The 22,383-nt window shown below is 34.8% G+C and overlaps 1 protein-coding gene across 16 annotated transcripts in view; it reads right to left on the bottom strand.

Annotated features, from left to right (window-relative positions):
- CHD9 (chromodomain helicase DNA binding protein 9) overlaps positions 1-22,383 on the bottom strand; it is a 272,619-nt gene that overhangs the window by 49,606 nt on the left and 200,630 nt on the right. For all 16 annotated transcript variants that reach the window (XM_034940161.3, XM_057300145.2, XM_057300147.2 and 13 more), the window contains 6 exons: positions 22,084-22,263; positions 14,768-14,878; positions 10,369-10,565; positions 9,733-9,932; positions 4,085-4,244; positions 3,566-3,655 (listed from right to left, as the gene is read on the bottom strand). In XM_034940161.3, coding sequence (XP_034796052.3) covers positions 3,566-3,655; positions 4,085-4,244; positions 9,733-9,932; positions 10,369-10,565; positions 14,768-14,878; positions 22,084-22,263 — 938 coding nt within the window. The remainder of the gene's footprint in view (positions 1-3,565; positions 3,656-4,084; positions 4,245-9,732; positions 9,933-10,368; positions 10,566-14,767; positions 14,879-22,083; positions 22,264-22,383) is intronic.

Here is a 22,383-nt window from a genome sequence, read left to right as displayed (position 1 = left end):
TTGGAGGAGTCTTTAGGGTTTTCTAGGTATACAATCATATCATCAGCAAACAGCAACAATTTGACATCCTCTTTACCAATTTGGATGCCCTTTCTTTCTCTTGTCTGATTGCTCTGGCTAGGACTTCCAGTACTATGTTGATCAGAAGTGGTGAGAGTGGGCATCCTTTTCTAGTTCCAGTTTTCAGAGGGAATATTTTCAACTTTTCTCCAATCCAGTATTATGTTGGCTGTGTGGTTGTTATAGATAGGTTGTTACAGATTGCTTTTATTACATTCTGGTATGTCCCTTGTATGCTGATTTTGCTGAGAGTTTTAATCATAAAGTGATGCTGGATTTCGTCAAATGCTTTGTGTTTACTGAAATGATCATGTGATTTTTGTTTTTAATTCTGTTTATGTGGTTTATCACATTTGTTGACTTGCATATGTTAATCCATCCCTGGTATGTAACCCACTTGATCATGGTGGATTATCTTTTTGATACGTTGCTGGATTCAGTTAGCTAGTATTCTGTTAAAGATTTTTGCATGTATGTTCATTAAGGATACTGGTCTGTAGTTTTCTTTTTCGGTTATGTCCTTTCCTGGTTTTGGTATCAGGGTGATACTGGCTTCATAATATGATTTAGGGAGGATTCTCTCTTTCTCTATCTTGTGGAATAGTGTCAAAAGGATTGGTACCAATTCTTCTTTGAATGTCTGGTAGAATTCAGCTGTTAATCCATCTGGTCCTAGACTTTTTTTGTTGTTGGTAACTTTTTTATTACCATTTCAATCTCACTGCTGTTCTTTGTTTAGGGTATCTAATTCTTCCTGATTTAAGCTAGGGTGGTTGTATCTTTCCAGAAATTCATGCATCTCCTCTAGGTTTTCTAGTTTATGTACATAAAGGTATTCATAGTAGCCTGGAATGGTCTTTTGTATTTCCATGGTGTCAGTTGTAATATCTCCTGTTTTATTTCTAATTGAGCTGATTTGGATTTTCTCTCTTCTTTTCTTGGTTAATCTTGCTAATAAATACAGGCAACTTTTTAAAGGAGTTTGTGGTGAAGAGGATTAGAGAAATGGAGTCTGAGAATGCATATTGAGAGAGGTTTTTTCCTTTGTTAAGTGACTGATATTAAGGCATACATGTATGCCAGAAGAATGATGTAGTAAAGAGAGAGAGAAAAAAAGATCCAAGAAAGGTAAAGTCCCAGAAAGGTAAGAGTAAAGTCCTTAAAAGGTAAGAAGAAACGAGTTCCATGCTGCACAAGGTTTGCCTTAGGAGGAGGGACATTTCTACTGTATCTTGAAGGAATAGGTGGACATATATGCAAGTAAAACTGAAGGTAGCTCTTATCTGACTGTGTCTACTTTTTTCCATGAAATATGTAGCAAGGTCATTATTGGAGGGTGGTAGTTGGAGGGTGGAAAGATGGTTTGAGGAGAGAGGTACAAAATGGTTCTCTTAAAGAGTAGGAATATGAATTGACTAGCCACAACAGTTAAACAGTAGATGTTTAATCTCTTTTGAGATGAGATCTATGCTCACAAATTTGAAGTTAGTCATTCAGCAAGGCTTGCTTGATTCTCTCCACAAATGTTCAGCTACTTAGGTGCAGGGAAGAAGTAAATGGCTAGCTGAGATTAACCTGAGTTGAGGTTGTAATAGATATCTAGAACAGAAAGAAAGACAGGCAAAATGAGATAGATAAGGATTTTAGTTAGCAAGTAGAGTGCTAGACTATAGAATCTATGTTGAATAATGAGGAAAGAGGGGGCATGAAAGTGGTGATGGCTAGTGAGTAAGTGTTAAGATGTGGGGACATCGTGATGAGATTAGAGAATTATAATGAGAAGTACCCAAGTTAAGTGAGTTAGAAGGAAGGATGTCACTGTCAAAATTCTGATTAAATAAGTGCTGTTAGTGGTGATAGCAAGATCAACTGTATGACCAGGTGATTATGCGGCTGTAGTGGGGAGAAAAAGAGGTAACTATATAAAGGCCAAGGAAATGAGAGACCAGGGTGTTAAATGGATCATAGGTGGATATAGAAGTCAGTCACCATAAACCTTCTTTAATTGTAATAAGAGGGAAGAAGAAAAGACTGAGTACAGAAAAATTAAATTTTAGATTTGGTGGCAGGAAGCTGAAGGAATTTGTTTTATGGCTTGCTTACATTTCTCTACAAAGGTGGGGGAATATCATTTGCTGAGAATGGGGGGTTGAGTAGTAGGTTTCTGCATAACTCAGATAATTACAGAGAATGGAGAAGAAAACTGGGAAAGGTTACTTGTAGTATTAAGAGGCAAGATGAAACTAGAAACAGAAAATTCTAGTAGCACCTCCCTGGTATCCTATACATACACAAAAGTATTTATTACATTGCGGTATAGTTTTTTCTATTTCCTCCTTACTGAGACCATAAACTCCTTAGGGATCAAGACTGTGTTTTGTCTTTGTATTCCTAGTGCTTCACAGTGCCTGGTGCTTAAGGAGTACTCAAAAAGTACTTCTGTAGGAATGAATGAATTGGTCATTAAATCAGTGTCTGTGTCTGGGGCTGGGTGTGGTGGCTCACACCTGTAATCCCAGCACTTTGGGAGGCTGAGGCAGGCAGATCACCTGAGGTTAGGAGTTCAAGACCAGCTTCGCCAACATGGTGAAACCTTGTCTCTACTAAAAATACAAAAATTAGGCAGGTGTGATGGCACCTGTAATCCCAGCTACTCAGGGAGCTGAGGCACAAGAATCACTTGCACCTGGGAGGTGGAGGTTGCAGTGAGCCGGTATTATGCCACTGCACTCCAGACTGGGTGAAAGAGTGAGATTCTGTCTCAAAATAAATAAATAAACAAACAAATAAAAAATCTGTGTCTGCTTTAATGGCATCTAGTTTCCATTAGATACCATTCTTAATATTACTACTACTATTGTTACGTTGTGACTTCTAGTGATGGCCAAGATGAGAGCAATAAAAGAGAAGTAACAAATTGGCAAGGGTTAATTCCTTAAGTTTCATGGATTTTCTACCTTATAAGTTTCACAGACTAAGGAGCCGCCTAACATACAATATTCTGGTCATATAATTTTTGCCTCATCATGTTATTGAAAAATAAAAATAGGCTGGGCGTGGTGGCTCACGCCTGTAATCCCAGCACTTTGTGGGGGGGCCAAGGCGGATGGATCACCTGAGGTCAGGAGTTCGAAACCAGCCTGGCCAAGATGGTGAAACCCCGTCTCTACTAAAAATACAAAAAAATTAGCCGGGCGTGGTGTCGCATGCCTGTAATCCCAGCTACTCGGGAGGCTGAGGCAGGAGAATTCCTTAAACCCAGGAGGCGGAGGTTGCAGTGAGCTGAGATTGTGCCACTGCACTCCAGCCTGGGCAACAAGAGTGAAACTGTCTCAAAAAAAATGAATAAATAAAATAAATATATCATTTAAGCCAGGTGTGGTGGTGTGCCTATAGTGCGAGCCACTCAGGAGGCAGAGGTGGGAGGATCGCTTGAACCCAGGAGCTTGAAGCTGCCTGGGCAAGACAACAAACAAACAAAAATAATAAAAATTGTTTAACTTACCTTGCATCAACTCCATCAAATACTTTCTGACACTCATTTCCAATAACTTCTTGCTTTAGATAATACAGCATTCTCACACGAAGCAAAACCCTAAAAACAAGGGAAAATAAATCAAAAGGCATAAAGACATTCATCGTTTAAAATATTCGGACATGGGGTTAAAATTAGGAAGGAATTTGTGTACAGATTTTAAAATAATGAAATATTACTTCTGATTAAATGAATCTTATTACTACCATATATATAAAGAACTTCTCCAAAATCTTCATAATCATCATTATTTCATATACAAGTAAGATATAATGAGCTCATTTGGAGGCCAGTTTTACTTATCTGTTGGTGAGAACAATGACACAAGAGGTATCATGATTTGCTTGAAGGATACCTTGTAAAATTAGGATTAGGATTGGCCCTAGACCATGCTGTCTCTGTACTCAAAATCAGCAAGCTTAAAGAGTATTAATAAATTCAGAACAGTAAACATTTAAAGAGTTGTGTTTAAAATACCCTACTACCTACTTATTACAGTGGTGTTTTATATGTTTTTTGTAGCCTTCATCTTGAAGGAGCTGCTCGGGATTATATTTTCGAAGCCATTCTGCTTTTTGTATGTCAAATGAGCTTGTTTGAGTTTTTACTTTCTTCCCTTTTCGACCCCTGGGTACAGGAGCTGATAGGCCTGTTAAAATAAGGACATGTAAAATTAGGAATAATTTGTATAAAAATTTGCAATCTGAAAGATTGTTTCAATGCAAGAAATTTCTGGAGACTTTCTGAGGTCTGTTCAGAGATCTTTAAAATATTAGTAACAATACTGACCCAACCACAAATCAAGATGATGGTTTTATACATATTAAAACATATTTCCCCCAAATAGCTAACAATTCTACATCTTATATTAATCATTCTGATTTCCTTTTTGTTCCAAAACAGATTATTTTTTTACAAATATAAAACCCAAAAGATCAAACTTATGCCCTCTGCTTTACTTTTGCTTTCCTAGATACTAAAAGATATGTTTTGACCTCTACTCTTGCTTTTCAAAATTGATTTAGATAGATTAGGTTAGCCATCCTCTTCAAGATAGCTAAACTCATTTTAGTTCTTTGAGTTATTTGTTGTGAAATATTTAAAAACTATAAAAACGTACTGCCACTCTTCATGTTCACATATTCCATGTTTACTTAGTTTTTTTTTGTTGTTTTGTTTTGTTTTTTTTGAGACAGAGTCACTCTGTTGCTCAGGCTGGAGTGCAGTGGCGTGATGTCGGCTCACTGCAACCTCTGCCTTCTGGGTTCAAGTGATTCTCCTCCCTCAGCCTCCTGAGTAGCTGGGATTACAGGCATGCGCCACCATGACTGGCTAACTTTAGTAATTTTAGTAGAGATAGGGTTTCACCATGTTGGCCAGTCTGGTCACAAACACTTAGTTTTTTATTAAAGGAAATAATACATAGTTGAAGTCCCTATGTAGTCCTCTCCTATCAAATTCACTCATTCCTTCCCAGAGATTACCACTACCCTGAATTTGTTTTTCCATTCCATGCATGTTTGAACTATTATTACCTATGTTGGATAAGTATTTAGTATTTAAGTTTTCAGATATTATATTATAAATGTAAGCCTGCACCTTATTTATTACTCTGAACTTTTAAAAAATTTATCCTGGTTGACTCATGAGGCTCTAATTCATCTATTTTTGTTTCTGTATAATAATTTATTACATAACTATACCACCTCCTATTTATTAATCTTCCATGAATTTGAGTTGTTTTGCTTGTAATTTTTCACAATTATTAATAATGCAGTTTTGACTCCTCTTGCAATTCTTGTACCTCATTTACCTTTTCCTTGCCATTTTATAACAGGTGGGTACTCCACTACAATGGTACATAGAAGCACTGTATGGGTTTGTCCATTTTTCCTTATAATTTTGGCAGAGGTTTTTTTTTTTGCCTTTACATTTTGAGACTATTTTAGATGTATGTAAGTTCATACTTGTTATAGTTTCTTCTATGGATTATTCTTTTTAATTATTAGGTAGTGTCCCCTTTTTTTTTATTCCAATTGATACCTTCCATCTTAAATTCACTTTGTTCTATGTTAATGGTACTACAACACTTTGTACGGTTTAGTATTTGCATGGTATAGTTTTACTAAATAAACTTTTAAGCTTGTTTGGTGTTTAATAATATCTCTTTAAAGTATAAAATGTTTATTTTTCCCCCCATCTAACAATTTTCCTCTTTTAACAGGTGAAAATATACATAGGCTGCATACATATGTTTATATATTTAGTTTTACAATTTTATTGTTTATCATTCCTTCCTTCTTTCTTTGTTTTGCTGGAATGATAAATAGTTCTGTATTCCAATCTTCTCCACCCTTGTTGGTTCGAAATAGTACATACTTAAAAATACACATGCTTAAATTTTCCTAATGAAATCTACAGATATTCTGTATTTCCAATTTTCTTCCTAACAAGATTTTCCCAGATTCATCATTCAATCTTCTTTTTACTTTTTCATTTCATTATATGTTGTTATAATTTATAGGCTTCTGCTTTCACTGTTTTTACAGCACCTTATTCTTTCGAAGTCATGGTATATTTGAAGTATCTTTGAAGATATTAATGATAGTTAAAGAAAAGGTGTCCTCCTTTTTGAAATCCTTGTTTCCTTCAAGTTCATTTTAATGTTTTTTTTTCTTTTTCTTTTTCTTCTTTTTTTTTTTCTTCTGAGACAGAGTCTCGCTCTGTCAGCCAGGCTGGAGTGCAGTAGCGTGATCTCGGCTCACTGCAACCTCCGCCTCCCAGGTTCAAGTGATTCTCATGCCTCAGCATCCCAAGTAGCTGGGATTACAGGCACATGTCACCATGGCTGGCTAATTTTTGTATTTTTAGTAGAGACGGGGTTTCACCATGTTGGCCAGGCTGGTCTTGAACTCTTGACCTCAAGTGATCTGGCCACCTCAGCTTCCCAAAGTGTTGGGATTACAGGGGTGAGCCACCGTGCCCAGCCAATGGTTTTTTGTCTCTCTCTTTCATGTTAGAGACTTTCCTGAGATGCCTGATAATCCTTGGCTGTTTTTGCTCTTATTTAAGTGTGACAAATAAAAAAGGTGATAGGGAGACTGAAGGGATGGAGCATAGTGATTGTGGGCTCACTGAAGGGTAACTGGCTGGGGTTTTTTTTTTTTTTCCTGTCATTATCTTTAGGTTTGGGGCAAGCCCTTTAGTTTTATTCCTTGAGTAATAGAACAACCAGAATGCACATAGTTATTTAATCCCTATTTAGTAGCTCTACAACTCAACTACCAGTGCAACCCAGACTTCTATTTTACTCTTTCCAGAGAAAAAATTTTGAGTCAGTTTTCATCCTGGCTACATGGAACTGAAGAGGGTATTTAGGGCCTTTTTTTAAACCGCTTTGAATGAAAGCTTCTATCCTTATACACCCACTTCCAGAGGTTCCTGATGTCACAAATTCCTAAGACATTTGGGAAATCTGTAAAGCAAAGCAGTTTGCCTTTCCCACTGCTGACCTAAGATTCAGCTCTCTCAGGTTGGTTAAATCAGTTACCACTAATATATTTGCCTCCAGCTTCCAAAATCTTGTTGCCGTTTCCTCTCCCATTTTTGAGAGTTTATGCTTATTTTAAAATTATAGAATACAAGTATATACAACAGTCCCATTATCCACCTTCAATAATTATCAACTCATGGCCAATTTTGTTCACCCCCAATCTTTCACATTATTTTGAAGTAAATGTAATAAATCAATCATTTCATTCATAAATATCAACGGTATCTTTTAGCAATATCTAAAAGATATTTAGTGATATCTAAATTTAATTTAACAGAGGTATCTATTTAGTGATAAAGCCTCCATTAAAATAGCTACAACACTATTATCAGCCCTAAGATGCAATAATAGCTTCTTAATATTTGGTATTCAACATTCTAATTAGTTAATAAAGATAATAAAACATTTCCTCTGGGTTATTTGTTTCAATCAGGATCTAAATAAAGCCCCCACAGCACTTTGGGAGGCTGAGGCAGGAGGATCACTTGAGCTCAGGAATTTTGAGACATGCCTGGGCAACAAAGTGAGACTCCACCTCTAAAAAAAAAAATTAGCCAGGTGTGATGGTACACGCCTGTACTCCCAGCTATAGGGGAGGAGGATCACTTGAGCCCAGGAGTTTGAGGCTGCAGTGAGCAGTGTTCACGTCACAACACTCCAGCTTGGGCAACAGAACGAGACCCTGTCACAAAACATAAAAATAAAAATAAAGTTCCCAGACCCCACACTGCAACTGGCTGATAACTTTTCAATCTCTTTTAGGTTATAGCAGGGTTTCAATCTTGGCACTACAATATTTTGAGCAGGAAATTTCTTCATTGTAGGGGGCGGGAGACTATCTGTGAACTCCTGGCCTCTACCCACTAGATGCCAGTAACACGCTGAAGGTTGTGATAGTCTGTGGTAGGGGTGGGATTGGGGCAGAAAGTCATCTTTGGCTGTGAATAGATACCTCTCTATTCACTCCTAATCCGATAATTTATTTGTTGAGGAATCCAAGTCTTTTGTTCTGTAGAATTTGTTAAGCTTAGTGCCTTACTTTTTTCTAGTGGAGTTTCAAGAAAGAGTGAAATTACATTTGTGTGATTCTTCCATCTACCTAGAAGTCAGGTCTTCACATTAATTAAACTCACTGTCTCCTATTAAAATAGGCCTACACTGACCACCCTATCTAAAATGGGTGCTTTCTGTTGTTTTCCATCTCAATAGTTTATTTACTTCACAGTAATTACCACAATCTATAACTAATGTACATTCTTACTATGTCTGTCTACCTGGTTAGAATGTAAGGTTCATGAGCTCAGGGATCTTGTCTATCTTGTTTCTTCTTATCTTTTCAACACCTTGCACAAGACACACACCAGCCGTTCAACAGATATTTTTTGATTAAATAGAATAAAATTGTAACAAATTTAAGGGCATAGTAATTCTTTTTATTTTTTACTGGAAATTCAATTATTTTATGCTATAAAATAATTATTTCATGCAAAAAAGAATGTTCTGTTAGCAAGGCTAAGGAGCAAAAAGTACTAGCGTATACCTCTGAGAGGATTGTAAATTGGCATAACCATTTTGGACAGCAAATTAAAGTATAATGAAAATTTAGGCCAGGCATGATGGCTCATGTCTGTGATCCCAGCACTTCGGGTGGCTGAGGGGGAGGATTGCTTGAGCTCAGGAGTTCAAGACCAGCCTGGGCAACACGGTAGGACCCTGACTCTGCAATATAAAAAAATTTTTAAAAGCCGGGTGTGGTGCTACATGCTTGTGGTCCCAGCTACTCAGGAGGTTGAGGCAGAAGGATGGCTTAAGCCCAGGAGGTTGAGGCTGCATTGAGCCATGTTTGCATCACTGTACTCTAGCCTGGGGGACAGAGCAAAATCCTGTCTCAAATAATAAACAAAAATTAAAAAGTATTATGAAAATTTAAAATTGCATATCAATGTTTCTCAAACTTTAATATGTACACTAATTCCTATGGATCTTGTTAAAATGCAGATTCTTATTCAGTAAATCTGAGGCCTAAGATTCTGCATTTCTAAGAAGCTTCCAGAAGATGCTGATGCTGCTGACCCAGAGACCATATTTTAGGTTCTAAAGATGTATATAAGCTATACTTTAATAATTCCATTCTTGATATCTACTTTAGTGAAAGATTTATTTATATGCACAAGGAGGAGGGTACATGGATCTTCTCTGAAACTTGTTTTTTAATTGTCTAAAATTGAAACTACCTAAATACCCATCATCAAAGGAGATACTAAATAAATTATGGAATATCCATACTACGGAATACTGAGCAGAACTTAAAAAATGAGATAGATCTATCTGAGCATAGACGGAAAGACCTCTAAGACATTTAGTTGGGTCATCAATTCCAAACAGATATGTATTTGATAACAAAATGTAAAATCCACCAAACTGATAACATTGGCATTTTCTGAAGCTGGAACTTGAATTGGGAGTGAAGGTTAAGGTTCCTTAATATTATTTGTAATGCTTTTATATTTTATAGGAGAATATGTTAAGTATTACTTATATAACTAAAAATAAATTTTAAAAGCAAATGAAACAATGTTCTTACCTAGATGATTCTGTAGCTCTCGTGTCTGTCCATCTTCAGTTGGAGTAATGAGATCCCATATGAAACCTTTAATCTTCTCATCTCCTCGGTAGTGAACAAGGCAATATGCTAAGAGAGCTCGGCAAATTATCTCTACATCGTGTTCATTTAGCTGCCTTTTGAAACGGCCATGAGATAGAATCTCTCTCCATCGGCCCCACCTGGTTAAAAAAGGTATAGTTACATTGATATTGAGTCAAGTTCTAGAGAAAAATATTAACTCATAGACAAAAGGAATGAAAAACTTTAAACAATTGTCATTTTTGCTAATTAAGTCTTCCCTACCCATGCATAGAATGTAGAGGAATGGTATAGTAATTTCTAGTATATTTTATTCAGTAATGGATAACATCTAATTTGTATTACTGAATATGCGAATTTAAGAACAAGAAGTTTGACTTTAGTGATACTTTGAAAATTTAAATACTTGAGGATAATCTCATCATTCTGCTCTTAAATATATGCTAAAAATAGAGTACTTTAAAAGTAAATTTTAATGATTCTAAGAAGATAAAAAATATACTCAAAACCAGTATATATTTTCTGTAACATTACATACCAGACTACTTAGAGCAAACATTAAAAACAATGTTTTACCCATAAACTAGCAGGTTTTTCTCAACTCTAAAGCATTCAGTTCTTCCATAGCCATTGGAACGGTCACAGGGTCTCCGGAGTTTGGGCTTTTCATCTCCTTCACTTTCAGCTTCAGATAATTCAGCCAATTCATCTTTTGTGGCACTAAAAGGTCTTGTTTGCTTCCTAATTCTTGGAGTGTCAATAACCAAGCTGTTCTGTAAAACAGAACTGCTATTACCTGAAGGTACTTTTATGATTTTGCTTACAAAAGTGTTCTACATTTTTACCTTATACAAACAATAATTACAGAAACACAGACAAAAAGAAACAACTAACAATTTCACCAACCTATTCAGTCAACTTAGAATTGCTTATATTCCTTTAGAATTCTTACTACCACACATGTAAAATTTTATGACATTATAGTCATAGGATAAAAAGAACTTGATATTTTGTATATTAATATAACATTATTATAATCATAAAAATATTTAAAACTGAATTTATGCCTTATAATTTTTCTTTACCTAATTCATAATTTAGATTGTTCTTAATTTTTAAAATAAATAATGCTAAAGTAAATCTTTGTGGCTTAAGTTTATTCTAAAGATAAATTCAAAAGAAGGGAAGTATCCAGAAATGGAAATACTGGTCAAAGGTTATGAATATTTTACAGTGCTTTCCAAAAGACTTAATACACAGAAAGCAAGGCAGTTAATTGCATCAACCTCAGTATGTTCGATTTAGTTTAATTCATTCAAAACAATTTAAGTTAACATACTTTTTATTTTTATTGAGAAACTTCTCTAAGCTAGGCACTATGTTATGGGCTGTGGTATAATGATGAATAAGGCTGTTTCTACTCATAAGGAATCCAAAGTTTTAGTTACACAGACAAATGTGTCACTAAACAAATGCTATTTGGGATGAAATTTTTTATGATATAAGAGGTATCACAGTCAGAGAAAATGTCACAAAGTAGTGATACTAGAAAGACTTCTTAAAGTATTAGAAGTAGTTTGCCAGGCAGTGAGGGAAGAGATAGCATTACAAGTAGAGGAAAGAGCAAGGGACCTGAAGTGGTATCAGATTTTCAGGAAATGCTTATGTCCTAGAGCAGGAGAGGACAAATGGTAGGAGAGAAGGCAGGGACCAGACCATAAAGGTCCTGGTATGCCATAATATGTATGGAATGCATTATATTTAAAGGGCATGTGATGTCCTATGACAGGTGATGTTAACTTTTGCCAAGTGTCTCCACTGTGAAGTTACTAGTTTTCCTTTTGGAATTAATATGTATTTTGGAAGATATACTTTGAAGACACATAAATATGTTGTGTCTCCTTAAACTTTTACCCACTAATTTTAGAATTCACTGATGGATCTTGTATGCTACAATTATTACTACAGTTGATTCATGGTGATTTTTTATTTCCTTCATTCCTTCTACATTTATTAAATGCAATTCTTCTGTAAGAAAGAGTTGTCCCTTTTCCTCTTTTTCCCCTTCCCAGTTTCCTTAAAAAAAAAAAAAAAAAAACTAATTGTATTTTTTTCTTAATTTTCAAATGTCTTTTTCCCCATATCTTTTGAGATTTGATACATTTTTGATCTACTTATATTAGCTTTTATATAATAGAAACATTAACTTTCATATACATGTCTGCTACAAATAGTGTCACCAGTCTGACCGCACTTTCATTTTTCCATTACATAATTCTGTCTTGTATAGTTAAATATGCCAGTCACTTCCTTTGTAATTTCTAATTTAGAATGTTTTCCCACCCAAATATTTGTGAAAAGAAATCTAATTTCTATTTTTCATGTTTTGATTAAAAAACACTTAAAAATCTTTTATCACAAATTAGAGTTTACTTGGTATAGAGCATAGGATTATAACGCTCTTCCCAAATGCTAATCCAATATCCTAATCACCATTTATTAAATCATCTTTCTTTAGCACTATTTGTATATTTCATAAACTTATACTTTGATCTTTTTCTGTTGTTATCCTATTCTTTGCTTGGTATCTTTCTGTCAGTACCATACTTTTTAAACTATTGTTTTATATTAATGTATTTTATTTTTTTAAACTAATTTAATTTTTTAAAGACAGGTTCTTGATGTCACTCAGGCTGGAGTGCAATGGCACAATCACAGCTCACTGCAACCTCGAACTCTTGGGGTCAAGCCATCCTCACACCTTCAGGCTCCTTCGTAACTAGGATTACAGGCACACACAATCACGCCTAGCTAATTTTAAATTTTTTTGTAGAGAACAGGGTCTTGCTATGTTGCCTAGGTTGGTATCAAACTCCTAGCTTCAACCAATCCTCCTGCCTCAGCCTCCTGAAGTGCTGGAATTATACAGGAATGAGCCACTGTGCCCAGCTGTATTAATATATTTAGACACTTTAACATACAGTAATGTTAGTCTTTATTGTACATTTTCAGAAAAGTCCTTAATTTTTTACAAAAGTATAAACTTTAAAATGTTACTGCAAAAGTATTAAATGACTATATGCTTATATAAGTTTATTTACAAAATCCTTAACGCCTTAAAATAATCTACAAAGCCCTGTTGATTTGGCCCATGTCTTCAGTCTCTGACCTCATCTATTACCACCACACTCACTAACTCTTCACATTCTGCCATAATGTATTTCTGCTTCTAGAATACACTAAGCTTATTTCTACCAGTGTCTCATTGCCATTCCCTCTGCCTCAAAGCTTTTCCTGACATTACAGTGTATTGGCTCTTTCTCTTCATTCAAGTCTCCGTGCATATAATCCTTTTGCAGTGACCTCCCTTGATCACTTCACCTAGTCTAATTCTACTTCTCCAGCATTCTCTACCATCTTACTGCTTTATTTTCCTCACTCTCTAAATTATCTTATATATTTGTTTACCACTTTCTTACCCACCAGGATGTAATTACCAATATATACTGCTGAAAAATCATAAATAGAGATCACATTATAAGCATCATTCTGCATCTCTCTCTTTCTCTGTCTTGGAGCTCTGTTAGTCCACAGTAGATGGTACATAAGAATGTCCATTCTTATTATTTTTTATTTTTAATTATTGCATTAGACAGTATGAATGTACCATTGCTCCCATATAGAAAATTTAGTTTCTAAATTTTTGCTATAACAAAAAATGCTGCAATGAGTATCACTGTACTATATTATCATTGTACATGTATGCTTATTGCTGCAGGGCAGATTCCTGAGTGCATTAAATATTCTTCCAAAAAAAATTTAAAATTATTTTTTCTAGTTATAAGAAAAAATTGTTTAACATTCTGATTTGCACTGCATTACATCTATGCATTAACATTTCTATGTTTACAAACGAACTATTAAAATGTTTAAAATATTCCCAATGGACACATCTCCCAACCAAATTTCACTTTACAGAAATCAAACACAGCTTTCTTTAGGTATATTCTTAAGTGTTCTATATCTTTTTTTTTTCTACTGTGAAGTAGATATCCTATTACATTATATTTTTCTATTTCTGTTAGTACTGATATTTAGGAAGGCTCAATGGCATATTTATCTTCTATCCAGTTAATTCACCAAACTCACTTACGAACTTTTATAGTGTTTTGCAGACCCCACTACTTGTTTAGGTATATGAACATGCCATATGCCAATAATATTTTTATAATTACCTTTTCACGTTTACCTGTTTCACACAGAATTACATATATTTCCAAAATGCATTCAACAATAATACTTATGGATGGTAGTGGTGTTACTCCTAATTGTAAAGCTTTACATTTTAAAAGGCTATCAACAAAGATCCAATGCATGAGTGCTTAATATAAAATTCCTTTAATCATCTAGCTGTTATTTTGATAATTGGTAAGACTCAAAAACACTGATTTCTATACAATTATTAGACAAGTGTGTCTTAGTAAATAAGCAGTTATGCTATTATTATCAGTTCCATAAAGTGAATTTTAGCATTTTGACCTTTTCTTAGCTCAAGGGAAGTCATAAGAGAAGCAGTTTAAAAAATGCCACTTTCTTGACTGCTTTTTTTCTCCTCTTATTTACATTTTACTAGATTATCATTAATGGGTTCTGACACTAAGAAAACATTAAAGAGAAAATAAATGTAACCCATGATTTGAAGACATTAAAAAAATGTAAAAAACATATTATAATTTTAAGAATGTAAATTATATCCAAAAGTTAAACTTTCCCTGTAGGGATAACCCATCATGGGAGATATTAGATGTATTAAATTGGAGGAGAACCTCACTCAGTTCATTCTGCTACCCTACTTCAATTTATATATGTAGAAATTTGTTTTAGTAACTGCATAATTGAACACCTTAAAATATTACAATACTATTGCCAAAGTATCCCAAAAGCAAGTTTATTTTAGAGGGATAAAAATACTTACTCTGCCACTGATGGCCTCTATATCTATTTCTGCCTTTTTAGCCCATTTTTGCCAGAAGTTGGGATCATCTAAAGAAATATCTGTCCGGTTTCCAGATGCCACAAAACTCGCCTGAAATATATAATGGCAGTTTTAGAGGAAAAATCTATCAAAGTACACTTAAAACATTATCTCCTCACATTTACTATGGATAGAATTTGAATTCTGCATACTCATACATCAAAGGGTGTTTCAAATTCAGTGGTCTGAAACACAGCACTGCATCTGCTTAAGGCAAAGGCTTAATGCAAACACAGGCTGAAGTTTAGGAGCAGAACTAAATAAGTTATTACTGTTGGTTAACTCTGATACTTTTGGTAAGGACTGAATCTTTTTGGTGGGGAGGCTACAGAGAATGGAGGTATGGTTTCTAAAAACATTACAAGACCATTAAGAAATTAGGTTAGAGAACAAGAATTTCCAAACCTGCCTGCACTAGAGAGTTAATTTTCTGGTATATTTCTAGTTTATTTTCATCACATTTTCAGATAGTAATATCTCCTAAAGGAAATATAACACAGGATATGGGAAATAAAGGAAAATAAATCATTGTCATTTTAAAAACTCTTTTCCCAAACACACACAAAAAAGAAACTCTGCCTTACCACAGAAACACTGCATAACCACTGTAAAAATTTAAGAAAATATTGAGCAGCAAAAGAAGAAAATACAAGTGATTTATTTTCGTAAATACTGTGGAAATTATAAAATCTTTTAGTTGGAAGAAACTCTAAAGATAACACTTCAACTCTTTAACCTGTGTTCTAATAACCATTATTTACAATTTAAATCACTGTAAATAGGCCTCATCAAAAAATGTCATCAAAATGCTTTATAAAAATGAAAGAAGCATTGAAGATACACAATGTGTTAAGGGCCTGAAAAATATATGTGAATTTTTATAAAAATAAATAGAAGAATATGGTCACATAAAACAATTTTCAAAGGAGACTAGTGGTAAATGGTTTTAAGATAATGCCCAATTATCAGGGATACAAACAAAAGGTAAAAATCTTAATTAAAGAAAAAGTCTTGATAAAATTTAAAAGATCCAGAAAAATCCCACATTAAAAAGATAAAACTGTTAAAAGCAAACAAGCCATTTTTTGATATTCAAGATAACTGTCAGTTTAAGCACTAGATAATTAATACCAAGGAATTGTTTCATTTTATTTTTAAATGTGGTAATAGTATTGTAGTATGTTTTAAAAGTCTTTATTTTTAATGATACATATGGAAACATGTAAAGGTGGTGATTATATCTGGGATTTGCTTCGAAACAGTATGAAAAAATGGGAGGTGGTGATGAAACAAGTTTAGCATGAGTTGATAACTGTTGAATACTGTCTGTATTTGTAGTTTAAACTTTAGAAAACATCCAAGGCAGGCATGGTGGCTCACGTCTGTAAATCCCAAAACTCTGGGAGGCCAAGGCAGGAGGATTACTTGAGCCCACAAGTTCAAGACCAGCCTGGGCAACATAGTGAGACCCCATCTCTGTAATAATTTCTTTTAAAATTAGCCTGAGGTGGTGGTGCACACCTGTAGTCCCAGCTACTTGGGAGGCTGAGGTGGGTGGGTCACTTGACCCCAGGAGGTTGAGAGGTCAAGGCTACAGTGGGCCATGATTGCACCACTGCACTCCAGCCTGGCGAGAAAACAAGAACCTGTCTAAAAAAAAAAAAAAAAAAAAAAAAAAAAAAGTCTAAAACACCAAAAATTAAAAGGCTAAATGCCTCTTGCTGAACTTCAGATTCTGTTCATGTTATTGCTTACCAAGTAATAAATGTACTCATTCATTCAATCTAGTATTCTTCTGAGGTTTGGCTTTTAAGATGCTTATATAAAATAAAGCAAATGTTAAATACTGTGTTTCAAAATGTGCATTTTGCGCATATTTACTAAACAGAAATGACAGGAACAAATGTTTTAATGAAATGAATTTAAATTCCCTTTTTTTTTTTTGCCTTCTCTAAACTATAGCTTTAATATAAAACTACTGAAAAACTAATTTTGTATTTCTTTGAACTGATGAATGTGATAAACTGAATAATGGTCCCCAAAGATACCTCATCCTAATCCCTGGAACCTTGTGAGTTTTGTCTTATATGGAAAAGGGACTTTGCAGATATGATTAAGTTAAGGACCTTGAAATAGAGAGATAACTTGTATTATCCAAGTAGGCCCTAAATGTAATTATAAATGTTCTTACAAAAGTGAGGCAGTGGGAGATTTGACTCTAGAAGAGAAAAAGGATATGACATGACAGAAGCAGAGATGGGAGTACTGTGGCCGCAAGCCAAGGAATGCAGGCAGTCTTAGGAAGTGGAAGAAATAAGAAACAGATTCTCCCCTAAAGCTTCCAGAATGAACCAGCCCTAATGACACCTTGATTTTATCCCTGTAAGACTCATGTTAGACTTCTGACACCTAGAACTATAAGAGAAAAAGTTTATGTTGTCTTAAGCCATGAACCTCATGGGCTTTGTAATAATTTGTTACAATGACAACAGGAAATAGCATCAGACACTCTTAAGGAGAAACCACATATTATAAAAACTCATATTCAACTTTTTTTTTTTTGAGAAAAGGTCTCACTCTGTTGCCCAGACTGGAGTACAGCTGTATGATCATGGCTCATTGCAGCCTCTAGCTCTTGGTCTCAAACAATCCTCCTGCCTCAGTCTCCCAAGTAGCTGGGACAACAAGCATATGCCAGCTTGCCTGGCTGAGTTTTAACTTTTTTGTAGAGATGGAGTTTCACTTTGTTGCCTAGGCTGGTCTTGAACTTCCAGCCTCAAGTGATCTTCCTGCCTTGGCCTCCCGAAGTGTTAGAATTAGAGGCGTGTGCCACCAGTCCTGACCTTCATATCCAACTTGAAAGAACAAAGACTAACTAGTTTGATAAAACAAAACAACACAGCTATCATTAGCTGTATAAAATAAGTATGTTAAAACAATTCATCAAACTGGTATAAATGAGTATGAGGAACAGACATCTAACTACATGCAAGTAATTCCTTAACTATTTCAGAACAAATTTCTTACAACTGAGGATATATGATACTTTAATATCTTCATTATTATAAACATATCAATTTTCAGGAATAGTGAAGTTTACTGAATGACATTCATAGGGTTTTATTCTGTTCTACAGTTTCAGTGATACATGCCTCTTGAGATTTAACCAATCTGGTAAATGAGTATTTGCCTTACGTGAACTGGAGAACATTTAACATGAAAAGCAGGCTGGGCATAGTGGCTCATGCCTATAATCCCAACACTTTGGGAGGGTAAGGTGGGACGACTTCTTGAGCTCAGGAATTTGAGACCAGCCTGGGCAACAAAGTAAGACTCCCATCTCTATTAAAAAATCAAAAAATTAACTGGGCATGGCAGCATGTGCCTGTGGTCCCAGCAACATGGGAGGCTGCGGCAGGAGGATCACTTGAGCCCAGGAAGTCAAGGTTGTAGTGAATCGTTGATTGCACCACTGCACTCCAGCTTGAGTGACAGAGTGAGATCTGTCTCAAAAAAGAAAAAAACAAAAACCCAACAACAAAAAGCAAAAAAACCATAAGGAACGATTAAACATGAAGTAATTGAAAGGACACAATCAGATTTTAAAGTGTGTTACTTTTTGGTTGTTTACCTAAAAAAAAATTATATGCTACAGTGTATAATAATTTTTATTCTGCTATCATATAACTATTGATAATGTAAAAAATTTACCTGGAAGAAATTAAATTTCAGAATTAAATAGCTTTGTTACATTCATTATAAGACAAATGATAAATTTAATTTACAAATAAAACAATTTTAAATTTCTAAACAATTCAAGAGGCTTTTGCTAACTGACATATATAACCTATTTACAAGATAGCTTACATTATTCTCAAGGATTGTGACAAGCAATTATGCCTATAGAAATAAGATGCTACTCCTTCCAAATACTAAATCCTAATATCCTAGTTCCCCCTAAATTTTTCTTCTTAAAATGCATTCCTTCCGCCATTAAATCTCTGTATTATTTGCAAGAGAAGATTTTAAATTGCGAAATCCATCTTCCTATGACAGACAGTGGCAGAAAGGCAGAAGATGCCAACTAAAGGCCCTTACAAATAAGCAATCCATCTGAAGCACAATTTAGATGGTTTTCTTTCCTTTGTAAATTAAGCAATTCAAAGTATTTTGTTCTCTATCAAATTTTTAAAAATCAGACTAGAAACGTTTCTTTTTCTAGGACCCACCTGGCTGCCCTTAAAAAAATCTCTCAAAACAAGTTTTAGGGGATATCATCACTTGAAAATGAAGTTACCAATAACGAGTTCTATCTATTTGATGGATATGTACTAAGTCTGAATAGTCTCATAAGGACCCTGTTCCATATATGTATCTCCTTATTAAATACTATTTGATAATGCAAAGAAACAAAGAATGGAATTATTTTATTTCTTCAAATTGTTGAAAACAGTTGAGCAGAGCTGAAGTCTTTGGATCGCAGGAAAAAGTGTAAAATACTACTAACTTTACACCATATCCCATTTTGGCAAATGTCCAGTATCTAATAGCATTCCCATACAACTATGGGAATGAACAAATTATTTGGGAAATGAACAAATCATAAAACAACTAGAGCAACCTCTCAACTCTCCTCAGCATTGTGGTACCTTATCAGTTTTCAAATGTGATAGTTACTCTCTGGTGTGAGGATTTAAAGTAGATATTTAAATGTTTAAGCATTTCTCAATTCTCAGAGCATTAGAGTATACTTGAGTTCTCTAAGTAAAATAAAAGTTAGATAGCACTGTATAGTAAAGTAGGAAAGGCCAAGTACGATTATTATGACCTCCTCTTTAAAGTAAGACTCAAAGAGGTTAATTGTTCAAGGTCACTCAGCTTATGAATCAGAATTCAAAACCTATTTTTCTGACTTTCCATGATCATTATCATTAACATGTTAAATAAGGAAGCCAAGAATCACATGTGCTCGTTAAATGCTTTGCACATGCCTTCATTAATTAAAAACAAAACAAAACAACAACTTTAAGGACAGTATCTCCATGTTTGGCCTAATCAACAAGGACAGTAACCATGACCACCTTTTGATATTAATTAGATTTCAGATATGAGGAAAAATATTTCTGTCCATAGAGTAGAGAACCAAGGAATCAAAACTAAGTAAGATTTCCCAGGAAAAAAACTAGAGCCGGGGTACATCTACTTAGTCATGACTAGTTTTAGTTCTCAGTCTTATACTTTACTTCTGCAATGTTCCTTTTGGAAACAAAATGAACTACTTTTTTTCTGATTTATTCTCTACTAATTTCCAAATCTGTATCTGTGTCCCAGGCAACTCTCCTAGACATCTCCATTTGGATCCTGTAAATGTCATAAATACAACAGCTCCAATACTTTCTTTTCCCCATATGAATGTCCTTCTCTATCTTAAAGACAACCATGACCCTCCTAGCTACTTAAGCAAAAAATCTTCAAGTCATTTCTGACTCTTCCTTCTCAAAATTTCTAACTGGTCATCTACACCTATTGATTCAAGTAGGTCTCCATGACCCTGGTTCACCCATCATTATTTCCTACACAAGTCCCTTAAATAATCCTGTTTCTAGTCTTTCCCCTTTCCAACTTGTTCTCCATGCTGCTGCTAGAGTTAAATTTCTAAACCAGATTGCATTATGTCCAATTTCTGCTTGAAGGACTTTAAAAGCTTAACTGCCTTAGGATCAATTTCAAATTCCTCAAAAGGGCACATAAAGCCCTTCACAATTTGGGTTCAACTTCCCTAACTCCTTCACCGTTTCATCTCCACGTAATTCATCTCCTGTATCCATACATGCCTATGTCATATTCCTGAAATATTCCTTATAGTTTAGCAACATATGACTCATTTAGCTGGCTTTTTCTTTCTCTTTGTAAAACAATGAAATTCGCAATTCCCTCAAGACTCAGGTTGAATGTTCTTTTCTTTGCAAAGGCTTTCTTTATTCAGAATATACAGAATTAATAATCTCCTACTTTATTTTTTTTCAGCAACTATAATCCTTTCATTTTAGTATTCCTGGCATTTAGCAAAATACCTGACACAAGAATTTATTAGTCTGCTAAATGAATGCAAGCGAGTTTCTATTTGAAGGCTGGTATCATTACTTTGGTACAGCACCTGTACTTCCTGCTATACCACAATATTCCCCATAAAGATAAAGAAAAACTTCTGGATTGAAAGCAGAGAGGGGAATGGGGAAGAAGGGAAATGTAGAAAGGAAGTTCAGTGGAAAAGAGAAAACTTGTATGTAGTTTTCTGCAATTAGTGCAGGTGAGACAGAATACTCCAATAATAAACTATTCAGATGAATGGAAGAGGTAAGTTTACCATGTCTTGATTTGGAAAAAAAAAAAAAGGTGAGAGAAAGAAAAATGGAATATGGCCAGGCGTGGTGGCTCATGCCTGTAATCTCAGCACTTTGGGAGGCCGAGGCGGGTGGATCACCTGAGGTAAGGAGTTTGAGACCAGACTGGCTAACATGGCGAAACCCCGTCTCTACTAAAATTACAAAAATTAGCTGGGCATGGTGGTGGAGGTTGTAGTAAGCTGAGATCGTGCCACTGTACTCCAGCCTGTGTGACGGAGTGAGACTCTGTCTCAAAAAAAAAAAAAAAAAAAAAGAAAGAAAAGAAAAAAGGAATATAAAGGCAATTAGTAAACTTTACAAATATTATCACCTAACAGAGTATAGAGTTATTAATGTTTCCTTCCAAAATACAAATTTCATCTTACCCCTTAAGACTTAGATACTCCTGACCTCACGTATCCACCCGCCTTGGCTCCCAAAGTGCTGGGATTACAGATGTGAACCACCTCGCCCGGCCAGATTTAAATATTTAAAATGAAATCGGAAATTTTCTCTCTCCTTTAGGTTCTTCAAATTATGTAAGCTGATTTAACCTCTTACATTACTTACATTTTGTTCTGCCTTTGGTATATACAGATGTTTAGTTTCTAAATTTCTTTGATTTCATATGTTCTACTCTAACATTTAGAACCATTTCTAGTTATTACATTTATTCTGTTTCACAAGGATCAGAAAAGTTCATGTGCAATTAACATAAGGGATCAGAAAAAAATGAAGGAAAATACATTACCTACTGCATTTTGGCTAATTCAGTATGTTTAAACATTCGGTATAAGAGATAATTAAACTTTTTCAGTAGTTAGGATGTGAACATCACTGCTATGTTAATAAAATTGCACTCACTATTACCTTGGCAAATGTTGACCCACGTCCTTCTGATTCAATTGTAATAGTTTTTGTACGACGTAGTAAAATCTGATCGATATCCTCTTCGCAGAATTTAGAGCCTTCATCTTCTTCCTCCATAATAGCACCATAAGCACCTCTTCGAAGCAGATCTTCTATTTCCTTTTTGGAAAGCTGCTGAATCTAAGGAGAAATTAACTTCCATAAAAATAGTTTTTTTTAAAGTTCATAAAGTGAGAAAGTATCCCTAAAGGATATCAAAGAACACAAGAGGCATGCTTAAACTGCATTTGGGTTTGGGAT

Source organism: Pan paniscus, chromosome 18, assembly GCF_029289425.2.
Source record: "Pan paniscus chromosome 18, NHGRI_mPanPan1-v2.0_pri, whole genome shotgun sequence".
Taxonomy (NCBI): Eukaryota; Metazoa; Chordata; class Mammalia; order Primates; family Hominidae; genus Pan; species Pan paniscus.
The sequence above is the reverse complement of the archived record's forward strand: the minus strand, read 5'-3'. Positions and strand labels throughout refer to the sequence as shown.